This window comes from Bombina bombina, chromosome 11 (assembly GCF_027579735.1).
Source record: "Bombina bombina isolate aBomBom1 chromosome 11, aBomBom1.pri, whole genome shotgun sequence".
NCBI classification, from domain to species: Eukaryota; Metazoa; Chordata; class Amphibia; order Anura; family Bombinatoridae; genus Bombina; species Bombina bombina.
The window spans coordinates 196,549,045-196,562,631 of NC_069509.1; the positions used below are offsets into that span (position 1 = coordinate 196,549,045).

The window sequence follows — 13,587 nt, forward strand, 5'->3', positions numbered from 1 at the left end:
TATCATACTGTCACCTGCAGCACATAGCACTCTCTATATACACACACATCATACTGTCACCTGCAGCACATAGCACTCTCTATATACACACACATCATACTGTCACCTGCAGCACATAGCACTCTCTATACACACACATCATACTGTCACCTGCAGCACATAGCACTCTCTATATACACACACATCATACTGTCACCTGCAGCACATAGCACTCTCTATATACACACACATCATACTGTCACCTGCAGCACATAGCACTCTCTATATACACACACATCATACTGTCACCTGCAGCACATAGCACTCTCTATATACACACACATCATACTGTCACCTGCAGCACATAGCACTCTCTATATACACACACATCATACTGTCACCTGCAGCACATAGCACTCTCTATATACACACACATCATACTGTCACCTGCAGCACATAGCACTCTCTATATACACACACATCATACTGTCACCTGCAGCACATAGCACTCTCTATATACACACACATCATACTGTCACCTGCAGCACATAGCACTCTCTATATACACACACATCATACTGTCACCTGCAGCACATAGCACTCTCTATACACACACATCATACTGTCACCTGCAGCACATAGCACTCTCTATATACACACACATCATACTGTCACCTGCAGCACATAGCACTCTCTATATACACACACATCATACTGTCACCTGCAGCACATAGCACTCTCTATATACACACACATCATACTGTCACCTGCAGCACATAGCACTCTCTATACACACACATCATACTGTCACCTGCAGCACATAGCACTCTCTATACACACACATCATACTGTCACCTGCAGCACATAGCACTCTCTATATACACACACATCATACTGTCACCTGCAGCACATAGCACTCTCTATATACACACACGTCATACTGTCACCTGCAGCACATAGCACTCTCTATATACACACACGTCATACTGTCACCGCCCCAGCTCGCTCTCAGTGCACAATGCATATTATGCTGCACACCACAGTACATTGGTGCTATACACAGGAGGGGATGCTATTTAACGCCGACATTACACAAACTACTAATAGGGTGACTGGGATGAGACAAAATCACATTTAACCCCTAGACTGCTAGAGTGGTGTGTTAAAGGCACATGAAGTGCGATACAAAGTAGTAAAGCCCAGGTGTTCCTGAGAGTAATATGTTTTTATGTTATATTAATTATTCACATATGAAAAAGGTACAAAGTTTTAGTGTTTATAACTAATGTCGCAGCCAAGAATTCAGTATCATGTGTATATAGAGTGCTATGTACTGCAGCGTACAGCTAGGTAGGCTCAGGAGCAGTAATGGGAGCTAGGTACTGATTGTGTCATTGACGACTCAGATGTGTTCAGCTAGCACACAGTAGTGCATTATTGCTCCTGAGACTACCTACCTGTACTATTCAGGATACCAAGGAAACAAAGCAAATTTGGAAATAGTTGGGAATGTCTCCCTATAAGGACAATAAAGTGTGTAAGCAATGACTGGGTGGAATATAGCAGTGCAAAGTATGGAGTCTGCTTTTTGTTTTTGTTTTTATCAGGAACGGATGACATTTTAGAAAAAGAAGAAGAAAATAATAATGAAAGTGGTTTACTACATACAATGAAACAACACCGCACTATAAAGGTTAATAAACCATAATCCAGTATTAAAGCGCCACCTAGTGGTCACATACAGAATTACAGGGACCGTCTCAGCACAGGACTTACCTTACGGCAGTGAGGGTTTGGGCAGCTAAATCTGTCCACTCCTTTGTCCAGAACAGCTGGGAAATTGCATGATGGACACCTGCAGCACATAAACAAAGAAAATAATGACCAACACAGCAAGAGAAAATCTGGGACAGACATTTACATGCACAACCATTACATAAAACATAATTTATGTAAGAATTTAACTGAGAAATTCATTTCTTTCATGTAATTGGCAAGAGTCCATGAGCTAGTGACGTATGGGATATACAATCCTACCAGGAGGGGCAAAGTTTCCCAAACCTCAAAATGCCTATAAATACACCCCTCACCACACCCACAATTCAGTTTAACAAATAGCCAAATAGTGAGGTGATAAAATAAGGAGTACAAAAGCATACAAAGAGAGGAACTGGAAATATAATTGTGCTTTTATACAAAAAATCATAACCACCAGAAAAGGGTGGGCCTCATGGACTCTTGCCAATATGAAATAAATTAATTTATGAGGTAAGTTCTTACATTAATTATGTTTTCTTTCATGTAATTGGCAAGAGTCCATGAGCATAGGCTTAAAAGGAGGAGCCTGCAAAGCCTTTAAAACCAAATTAAGTCTCTAAGGAGGAGAAATTGATTTAATGACAGGCTTGATACGAACCAAAGCTTGAACAAAACAGTGAATGTCAGGAAGATTAGCAATCTTTCTATGAAATAAAACAGAAAGGGTAGAGATTTGTCCCTTCAAAGTACTTGCAGACAAACCCTTATCCAAACCATCCTGAAGAAAGTGTAAAATTCTAGGAATTCTAAAACAATACCAAGAGAATTTATGAGAAGAACACCATGAAATATAGGTCTTCCAAACTCGATAATAAATCTTCCTTGAAACAGACATTTACGAGCCTGTAACATAGTATTAATCACTGAGTCAGAGAAACCTCTATGACTAAGTACTAAAGCATTCAATTTCCATACCTTCAAATTTAGAGATTTGAGATCCTGATGGAAAAACGGCCCTTGAGACAGGTCTGACCTTAAAGGAAATGACCAAGGCTGGCAACTGGACATCCGGACAAGATCCGCATACCAAAACCTGTGAGGCCATGCTGGTGCTATCATAAACACATGAGACTGTTCCATTATGGTCTTGGAAATCACCCTTGGAAGAAGAACCAGAGGTGGAAGGATGTAGGCAGGTTGGTAAAACCAAGGAACTGCTAACGCATCCACCATCTCCGTTTGAGGATCCCTGGATCTGGAAAGGTATCTGGGAAGAGTCTTGTTTAGGATGTGAAGCCATCAGATCTATTTCTGGAGGACCCCATATCTGTACAATCTGACAAAACACATCTGGATGGAGAGACCATTCCCTTGGATGTAACGTATGATGACTGAGGTAATCTGCATCCCAATTATTTACAACTGGGATATAAATAGAAGAAATTAGACAGGAGTTGGATTCCGCCCAAAAAAGAATTTGAGACACTTCTTTCATTGCTAAGTGACTGAGTCCCTCCCTGATGATTGACATATGCCACAGTTGTGATATTGTCTGTCTGAAAGTGAATGAAAAGTTCTCTCTTCAATAGAGGCCAAGCCTGAAGAGCTCTGAAGATAGCACAGAGTTCTAAAATATTGATTGGTAACCTCGCCTCTTGAAGTTTCCAAACCCCTTGTGCTGTCAGAGACCCCCAAACAGCTCCCCAACCTGTAAGACTTGCATCTGTAGAGTTTACAGTCCAGGAAGGACGAACAAAGGAGGCCCCCTGAATAATACAATGATGGTCTAACCACCAAGTCAGAGAGAGTCAAATGCTGGGATTTAAGAATATCAATTGTGATATCTGAGTATGATCCCTGCACCATTGATTTAGCATGCAAAGCTGCAGTGGTCTCATATGAAAACGAGCAAAGGGGATCGCATCCGATGCTGCAGTCATGAGACCTAAAACTTCCATGCACATAGCCACTGAAGGGAATGATCAAGACTGACGGTTTAGACAAGCTGAAATCAATTTAATTTGTCTCTTGTCTGTTAAAGACAAAGTCATTGACACTAAATCTATCTGGAAACCTAAAAAGGTGACCCTTGTCTGAGGAATCAAGAAACTCTTTGGTAAATTGATCCTCCAACCATGTCTTTGAAGAAACAACACTAGTTGGTTTGTGTGAGATTCTGCCAAATGAAAATATTGAGCTAGAACCAAGATATCGTCCAAATAAGGAAATACTGCAATACCTTGCTCTCTGATTACAGATAGAAGGGCACCTAGAACATTTGAGAAGATTCTTGGAGCTGTCGCTAGGCCAAAAGGAAGAGCGACAAATTGGTAATGATTGTCTAGAAAAGAAAATCTCAGAAACCAATAGTGGTCTGGATGAATCGGAATGTGAAGATATGCATCCTGTAAGTCTATTGTGGACATATAATGACCTTACTGAACAAAAGGCAGAATAGTCCTTATAGTCACCATCTTGAAAGTTGGGGCCCTTACTAAACTATTCAAAAACTTCAGATCCAGGACTGTCTGAATAAAATTTTTCTTTCTTTGGGACAATGAATAGATTTGAATAAAAACCCAGAACCTGTTTCAGAAGTGGAACTGGAACAATTACCCCTGAAAGCTCCATATCTCAAACACATTTCATAAAGGCTGAGCTTTCACAGGAGAAAAAAAATCTTCTCACGGGAGGTCTTATTCTGAAACCTATTTGATACCCCTGAGAGACAATGTTCTGAATCCACTGATTCTGAACGGAATCTGCCCAAATGTCTGGATATATTTTCAATCTGCCCCCCACCAGTTGAACTGGAATGAGGGCCGCACCTTCATACAGTTTTGGGGGCTGGCTTTGGTTTCTTATAAGGCTTGGATTTATTCCAACTTGAAGATGGCTTCCAATTGGAACCAGAGTCCTTAAGGGAAGGAGTGGTTTTCGGGTCTCTATTCTGGCGACAGGAACGAAAACGATTAGAAGCTTTAAATTTACCCTTAGATTTTTTATCTTGAGGAAGAAAAACTCATTTTCCCCCAGTGACAGTGGAAATAATAAAATCCAACTGAGAACCAAACAAATTATTATCCTGGAAAGATAGAGATAATAATCTAGATTTAGATACCATATCAGCATTCCATGATTTAAGCCATAAAGCTCTTCTAGCTAAAATAGCTAAAGACATAGACTTAACATCAATTTTGATAATATCAAAAATAGCATCACAGATAAAATGATTAGCATGTTGAAGCAAACTAACAATGCTAGACAAATCAGGATCTGTTTCCTGTTGTGCTAAGCTATCCAACCAAAAAAGTTGAAGCAGCTGCAACATCAGCCATAGAAATGGCAGTCCTAAGAATATACCCAGAATGTAAATAGGCTTTCCTTAGATAAGATTCAATCTTTCTATTAAAAGGATCCTTAAAAGAAGTACTATCTTCCATAGGAATAGTAATAAGTTTAACAAGAGTAGAAATAGCACCATCAACCTTAGGGACTTTTTACCAAAACTCTAAACTAGCCACTGGCAAAGGATACAATTTTCTAAACTTAGTAGAAGGACTAAAATAAGTACCAGGTTTAGAGCATTCCTTAGCAATCACATCAGAGACCGCCATCTGGAACAGGAAAAACCTCAGGAGTAACCACTGGAGGTTTAAAAACGGTATTTAAACGTTTACTGGTTTTGAGATCAAGAGGATCAGACTCTTCCATATCCAAAGTAATCAATACTTCTTTACACAAAGAACGACTATAATCAATCTTAAAAAGATAATAAGATTTATCAATCTTAGTATCTGATGTAGGATTTTCTGAACCAGAGAGATCCTCATCAGGAGGATGATATATCAGTATGTTGTCGGTCATTACAAATTTCATCAGCTTTATGAGGAGTTTTAACAGACCTTTTACGTTTATTAGAAGGTGGAATAGCAGACATAGCCTTCTGAATTGCATGAGCAATATCATTTTTACCATCAACAGGGATATTATGTACATTAGACGTTGAGGGAACAACAGACGCTGTATTAGTACTAATAGAAACATTATCTGCATGCAAAAGCTTATCATGACAACTGTTATATAAAATAGCCAGAGATATAATCTCAGCTTGCTTACAACAGATACACTTAGCTTTGGTAGAACTGTGTTCAGGCAGCATGGTTCCTCCAGTAGCTTCTGAGACAGGATCAGATTGAGACATCTAGCAAAATGTAAAATTTTTCCATGGGAAAAAATGCATATGCTAAAAATAGGCAAAAGAGCAAACAGCATAGCCCTCTGAGATCTAAAGAGAGAAAGGAGCATAAAAGAAGTGGGATAATATAATAAATGTTTAGGCGTCAAAAATGACGCATGCCCAAAATGAAGTGATTTTTTTTTTGGCGCGAACCAACACACCAAAAAATCCCATCGTCAACTAAGATGCAGGAAATGACAAAACTTGAGTCACTAAAGACACAAATTTGCGCAAGAAAATTGTTGCGCCAAGAATGACGCAATAAATAACATTTTGTGATCTTGCAATCCTAGATTTGCCCACGAAATTGTGGAAAAACAAGTCAATTTGATAAAAAGGACTAAACCCCAGGTGAGAAAAAAAAACTTCCTAAACATGATTCCCATACTGAAACTGTTAGACTGCAAAAGGGAAATATACATAGACCTGACTCATGGCAAATATAAGTAAATACATATATTTAAAACTTTATACATAAAGCGCCAACCATAGCTGAGAGTGTCTTAAATAATGATACATACTTACCGAAAGACACCCATCCACATATAGCAGACAGCCAAACCAGTACTGAAAACTATCAGCAGAGGTAATGGTATAAGAGTATATAGTCGATCTGAAAAGGAAGGTAGGAGATGAATCCCTACAACCGATAACAGAGAACCCTTGAAAAGATTTCCCGTGAGAGAAACCATAAAATAAATAGGTGATACTCTCTTCACATCCCTCTGACAAACACTGTGCTCTGAGAGGAATTGGGCTTCAAAATGCTTAGAAGCGCTTATCATAGAAGAAAAATCAAGCACACACATACTTCACCACTTTCATAAGAGGCAAAGTTTGTAAAACTGAGTTGTGGGTGTAGTGGGAGGTGTATTTATAGGCAGGTAGGATTGTATATCCCATACATCACTAGCTCATGGACTCTTGCCTATTACATGAAAGAAACATAAACAAGAGCCACTCATCTCATGTAAACCAGTTATCATATTAGCGCTGCGAAACCTGTTGGCGCTCTACAAATACCTGATGATAATAATAATAATAATTCCCAGCATTCACTACAGAAGCCCAGAATTTTCCACGAGTTTCCCTCCAGGATGCAGCGACTACATTCATGGGAGCCCTTGCCTGGAGTCTGATCCTTTAATCCCACAACCCCAGAAAAAAAGTATATGGATATTCACAGCCACACCTCCTAAAATCCTCTGCCCAAGAACACAACAAACACACCTCTGAGGGTCCTACCTGTGAATCAAACCCAAGTATAAAGCAGCTACAAGCTCCCAGTGTCCTACCTATGAATTTAACCCAAGAATAAAGCAGCTACATATCCCAGTGTCCTACCCATGAATCTAACCCAAGTATAAAGCAGCTACATCTCCCAGTGTCCTACCTGTGACTATAACCCAAGTATAAAGCAGTTACAGCTCCCAGTGTCCTACCTGTGAGTCTAACCCAAGAACAAAGCAGCTACATCTCCCAGTGTCCTACCTGTGAGTCTAACCTAAGTATAAAGCAGCTACATCTCCCAGTGCCCTACCTGTGACTATAACCCAAGTATAAAGCAGCTACACCTCTGAGGGTCCTACCTGTGACTATAACCCAAGTATAAAGCAGCTACAGCTCCCAGTGTCCTACCTGTAAATCTAACCCAAATATAAAGCAGCTACATCTCCCAGTGTTCTACCTGCGAGTCTAACCCAAGTATAAAGCAGCTACATTTCCCAGGGTCCTACCTGTGACTATAACCCAAGTATAAAGCAGCTCCATCTCCCAGTGTCCTACCAGTGACTATAACCCAAGTATAAAGCAGCTACATCTCCCAGTGTCCTACCTGTGACTATAACAAAAGTATAAAGCAGCTACATCTCCCAGTGTCCTACCTGTGACTATAACCCAAGTATAAAGCAGCTACATCTCCCAGTGTCCTACCTGTGAATATAACCCAAGTATAAAGCAGCTACCAGTGTCCTACCTGTGAGAGTCTCACCCAAGTATAAAGCTGCTACATTTCCCAGGGTCCTACCTGTGTGTCTCACCCAAGTATAAAGCTGCTACATTTCCCAGGGTCCTACCTGTGTGTCTCACCCAAGAATATCACAGCAGCACCATTTCTGAGGGTGCTACACAAGTAACTAGCAGTCACACCACCTAGTGTATCTAACCCAAGTATATATCAGTCACACCACCTAGTGTATCTTACCCAAGTATATATCAGGCACACCTCCTAGTGTATCTAACCCAAGTATATATCAGTCACACCTCCTAGTGTATCTAACCCAAGTATATATCAGTCACACCTCCTCCTAGTGTATCTAACGAAAGTTTATATCAGTAACACCTCCTAGTGTATCTAACATAAGAATATATCAATCACACCTCCTAGTGTATCTAACACAAGTATATAGCAGTCACATCTCCTAGTGTATCTGACCCAAAGTATATAGCAGTCACACCTCCTAGTGTATCTAACCCAAAGTATATATCAGTCACACCTCCTCCTAGTGTATCTAACCAAAGTATATATCAGTAACACCTCCTAGTGTATCTAACATAAGTATATATCAATCACACCTCCTAGTGTATCTAACACAAGTATATAGCAGTCGCACCTCCTAGTGTATCTAACCCAAAGTATATAGCAGTCACACCTACTCCTAGTGTATCTAACCCAAGTATATATCAGTAACACCTCCTAGTGTATCTAACATAAGTATATATCAATCACACCTCCTAGTGTATCTAACACAAGTATATAGCAGTCACACCTGTTATGGTATAACCCTGATATCGAGGGTTAATACCAGATGAAAGATGCCCTGAATACGGGATCAGCAACACACGAACCCAGTTAATTCCCCCCAAACACGAGACCAAGCTCCATCTTGAGGGTAAAACAGAATCTACTTTATTGAGGGCTGTATGCTTGGTATTTATGCAGGTCTCCCACCTGGTTGACACTCTCCTAGGAGACCAGATGGGTGGTTGGAAGACAAGTTCTTTTGGAGCAAGGTCATGGTAGCACCAGTATCCCGTAGACCACTGACCTCCTTCCCATTCTCTTTAACCAGTTGCCGGTTATCCCGGTGGGCAGCTTGCACGGGGTCTGCTTCATGTAGGATGCCCCAGCATTCTTCCTCCTCTACGCAGTGGGCAGCAGGCTGAGGGTTATGTGGGTTTCCGCCGGCGGGTCTTCTCCAGGACTGTGCTTGGTTCGCTGTGTTTAGGGGACACTCTGGTCTTTTGTGCCCTAGTTGCTTACATCCAAAGCACCGAATAGGCTGTGAGTAGTCCCGTGAGTTGAACCGGGCTGTCTGAGGATAGTTCGTGGCTGAAGGTGGTGTGGTAGAGCGGTGCGCCGGGGGCTGGTAACTGGTAGCTGCTGGGGTGACTGTGGGTCTGTACGCCACTCTGGCAGGGATCTTAGTGGTAGTAGTGTCCAGTTTGCGGGCATCCGTATACTCATCTTCCAGGCGAGCAGCTTCATGCAGGGTGGAGGGTTTACGGTCCTGAACACACTCTCTAACTCCTGCGGATAACTTGTCGAAGCAATCTTCCAACAGGAATAGCTGCAGCACCTCTTCCCCAGATACGGCTTGGCACCCCGCCATCCAGTGAGCTGCTGTGCGGTGCACCTTACATGCCCACTCGACATAGGAATCTCCAGCTAGTTTAACAGTGTCTCTGAACCGCCTCCTGTATGCCTCCAATGTAATCGCATACCTGGAGAGCAGAGCCTCTTTTACAGCATTATAATCCCTGACTTCATCTGGAATGGAACAAAAAGCCACGCTGGCCCGGCCGGATAATTTTCCGGATAATATCGTGACCCAGTCCTCTGCGGGTACCTTGTGTAGGGCACATTGCCTCTCAAAATCCGCAAGGAACCCATCAATCTCTCCTTCTGTTTCCATGAAGTTTTTAAAAGCTGCAAAATGTACTTTTCTCTTTTCCACTGGGGTTGCTGTGACTTGAGCGGCTGCAGCCCCGCTTTGGCTAAGAAGGTTGGCCTCCACGGCTGCTATGACCCAGTCGATAATTTCGGCAGACGGGTTGGGGCCATAATGTGCCAGTCTTATTTTAACCGCCCGGTCAAAGCTTGCTTCTTCGGGGGTTCTGTCTTATATGCTGTACTCATTGGTTCCTTCGGTCCCTGGTACTCCGTCCATCTCCGTCAGTATTGTAATAATCTCCCTCTTCCTTAGGTTACTGGCCTCTCGGCCCCGTTGTTCTAGCAGGTCTTTAAGGGTGGCTCTTTTCAGTCTTTCATACGGTATTCCCATTAGGTCCGGATGTGTAGTTGCTCTTCTGGGCAATGAGGACCATCCCGTCATTTGCCACCAATTGTTATGGTATAACCCTGATATCGAAGGTTAACACCAGATGAAAGATGCCCTGAATACGGGATCAGCAACACACGAACCCAGTTAATTCCCCCCAAACAGGAGACCAAGCTCCATCTTGAGGGTAAAACAGAATCTACTTTATTGAGGGCTGTATGCCTGGTATTTATGCAGGTCTCCCACCTGGTTGACACTCTCCTAGGAGACCAGATGGGGGGTTGGAAGAGTATAGTATATTAGATATAGGGAAGATGCCCTTTTACAGGATACAATAGTATTACATTACTCTGTCTCAGACAATACAGTTACTCAAAACTGAACAAGGGGAGAGTTAACCCCTCCAGTACTGTTGGATTTGCACCCTGTACCCTATAATGGGCACAGGGTGACAACATAATGCCTGAATCCATAATCTGTAGGGAGGTTGACAGAGGGGTCTGTCACAACACCTCCTCCTAGTGTATCTAACCCAAAGTATATAGCAGTCACACCTCCTAGTGTATCTAACCTAAAGTATATAGCAGTCACACCTCCTCCTAGTGTATCTAACAAGTATATATCAGTCGCACCTCCTCCTAGTGTAACTGACACAAGTATATATCCGTCACACCTCCTCCTAGTGTATCTGACACAAGTATATATCAGTCACACATCCTCCTAGTGTATCTGAAAAGAAAAAAAAATACTGTTAGGCTCCCCTGTATATCACTTTAAGAGATAAACACAGTTTTATACACTTCACTAAAATTTTACCTCAAGGATAAATATAGGTATTCACACTTTAACAAAAACACACGTAGGCACGCGGACTCTATAGCTTTTGTTTTCCCCCACTTATTTCGATTTATGGACAAATTTTTAGGGATCAGTAGACCGGAGATAAGCACAATGCCACCAAAAATAAAAGACAGAAAGCCCAGGTCAAGTATAGGTAGTGTAGAAACAGGGACAACAGAGTCCATACTGAGCTCTAATACTATGATAGATACTAATAATTTGGTAAAACAAATGTCGGATCTATTTATACCACACTTTGAAGAAGTTAAAACAGACTTAGCAACTCTGACAAACGAACTTAAACAGGTCTCAAGCAGGTTAGGAGAAATGGAGAATAGGATCTCTGACATTGAGGATCTCCAGCACACTCATCAGACATGTTTAAATACACATACTAAGACTATTGATACTCTGCAAGCACGTATTGACGACCTAGAAGATAGGTCGCGGAGAAACAATATGAAAATAGTGGGTCTTCCGGAGACTGCAGAATTCTCTGATTTAATAACCTTTATTAATACTACACTACCAAAACTATTAGATATGCCCTTAAATGGTACAGAGATAGCTGTGGAGAGGGCTCACAGATTAGGGCCAAAGAAAGATAATGGCTCAAAATTTAAAAGACTAGTTCTAGTGAAACTGCTGAATTTTCAGGACAAGCAGAGATTCCTCTCCTACTACAGGAAAAAAGGTGTTATAGAGGTAGACAAAGATCGCATCTTTTTATTCCAAGATTTTTCTGTGGAAACCTTTAACAGGAGGAGATTGATGGCTCCTTGGTGCACAAAATTAATTAATGCAGGTTATAGAGCCACAATGATTTACCCAGCAAAAATCAAAATTTTTCTCGATACTGATACAGTTATATTAAATACAGTAGAGGAAGTTAAGCAATTTTTAGAAAAATAAGAATTTCTGATTTAAGCTGTATCCTGATTTTGGATCAAGCAAATGGCTATTTGGTGGGCCGTTTTCTACCACCTATTTACTTTGTTTCTTTTCGTCTTTGTTTGTTTTCTGCTGTTGTCTTCCTCTTTTTTTTTTTTTCTTTTTTTTTTTTTTTTTTTCCCCCTCCCCTCTCGGTCTCCCCCTGTCGTCACTCCCCACTATTGGGTGCTGTTAGTAGCTCTAAAAAGGTACTGTAATAGAGTCAAAAAACTCACTTAAGTTAGTGTCATGGAATGTGGGGGGGTTTTCCTCCCCCATTAAAAGGAAAAAAATAATTCATCATCTAAAGAGTCATAAACCTGATATTGCTTTCCTACAGGAAACACACCTGAGTCTGAAGGAAATAGAGAAACTAAGAATGGGATGGATTGGGGAAGTGTATGCGGCTCCAGCAGTCAAAAAAAAGAGAGGAGTAGCTTGTATTTTTAAAAAGGAATTAGAATTTCAGCTAATATCACAGTATAGTGATGTAGAGGGCAGGTATATTATCTTAGAAGTAGAAATTAACAAATGCCACTATACACTGTGCAACCTCTATGCACCAAATGAGTGTCGTCCAGACTTTTGGGATGAGCTGTACACAAAACTAATCGAATCAGCAGACTCACAACTGATTATTGGTGGTGATTTTAACAGCGTCTGTGTTCCCCAGCTGGATAGATTAAGAGCAAGCGGTTCTTATAGGTCCAGAAAGGAGGCTAAAATTCTGAAATCTTTTATGAAGGGTCTCGGGCTAAGGGATATCTGGAGAGCACAACACCCGGATGAGAAAATGTTCACGTGTGAGTCAAAGACCTTTCATACATTTTCCAGAATAGACATGTTCCTGGTAACGGAAAGACTTTTACGCTTGGAAATTAAATCAGATATTAAGAACATAGTTCTATCGGACCATGCTATTATCTCTATATCTGTCCAGCTGGGGAATTACAGAGAGAATTTGTGTGGCAAGTTTTTTTTCCCCTCCTTTCTCCAGGCCAATATCCACTTTCGGAATTGGCTTACTCAAAAATGGAGAGATTATGCCTCATTAAATAAGGAATATCTTCACAAGATAGAAATATACTGGGAAGCCGCCAAGGCATTTCTAGGGGGGGAGATCAAGGCCTACATGATCAAAAGGAAAAGAAAGACAAAAGCAAGGGAACTTCAACTAACTAATGCATTGAAGAATAAATTTACTAGATATATTGATAATCCGAGTAGAGAGAATTGGGACATTTATCAGAGCGCTAAAAAAGAGAGGGAAATATTTTTGACACAAAACCAGTTACAAGCTGAACTCAAAAATAAAGCGCTGTTTGGTACTGCCTCCTCAAGGATGGCAAAAATGTTGGTCAATATTTCGAAAAGTAAAAGGAAAAATAATTACATAGGATCAATAGTATCTGAAGGCCAAATATTTAATACCCCAAAGGATATCAATAGGCAATTTTTTTTATTTTTTCAGAAGTTATATGCGCCTGCTGAAGTCAATCAGGAAACGAAAGACAGGTTTTGGAATAGTATTAAGATCCCAAAAATCTCTGAGGCCCAGTT

At 41.0% G+C, this 13,587-nt stretch overlaps 1 protein-coding gene across 1 annotated transcript in view; it reads right to left on the minus strand.

The window, feature by feature from the left end:
* Positions 1-13,587, minus strand: part of RNF216 (ring finger protein 216) — a gene marked incomplete in the record, with an annotated part of 472,645 nt that overhangs the window by 191,504 nt on the left and 267,554 nt on the right. The window contains 1 exon segment of the mRNA XM_053694600.1: positions 1,756-1,834. Within this exon segment, the coding sequence (XP_053550575.1) occupies positions 1,756-1,834 (79 nt within the window).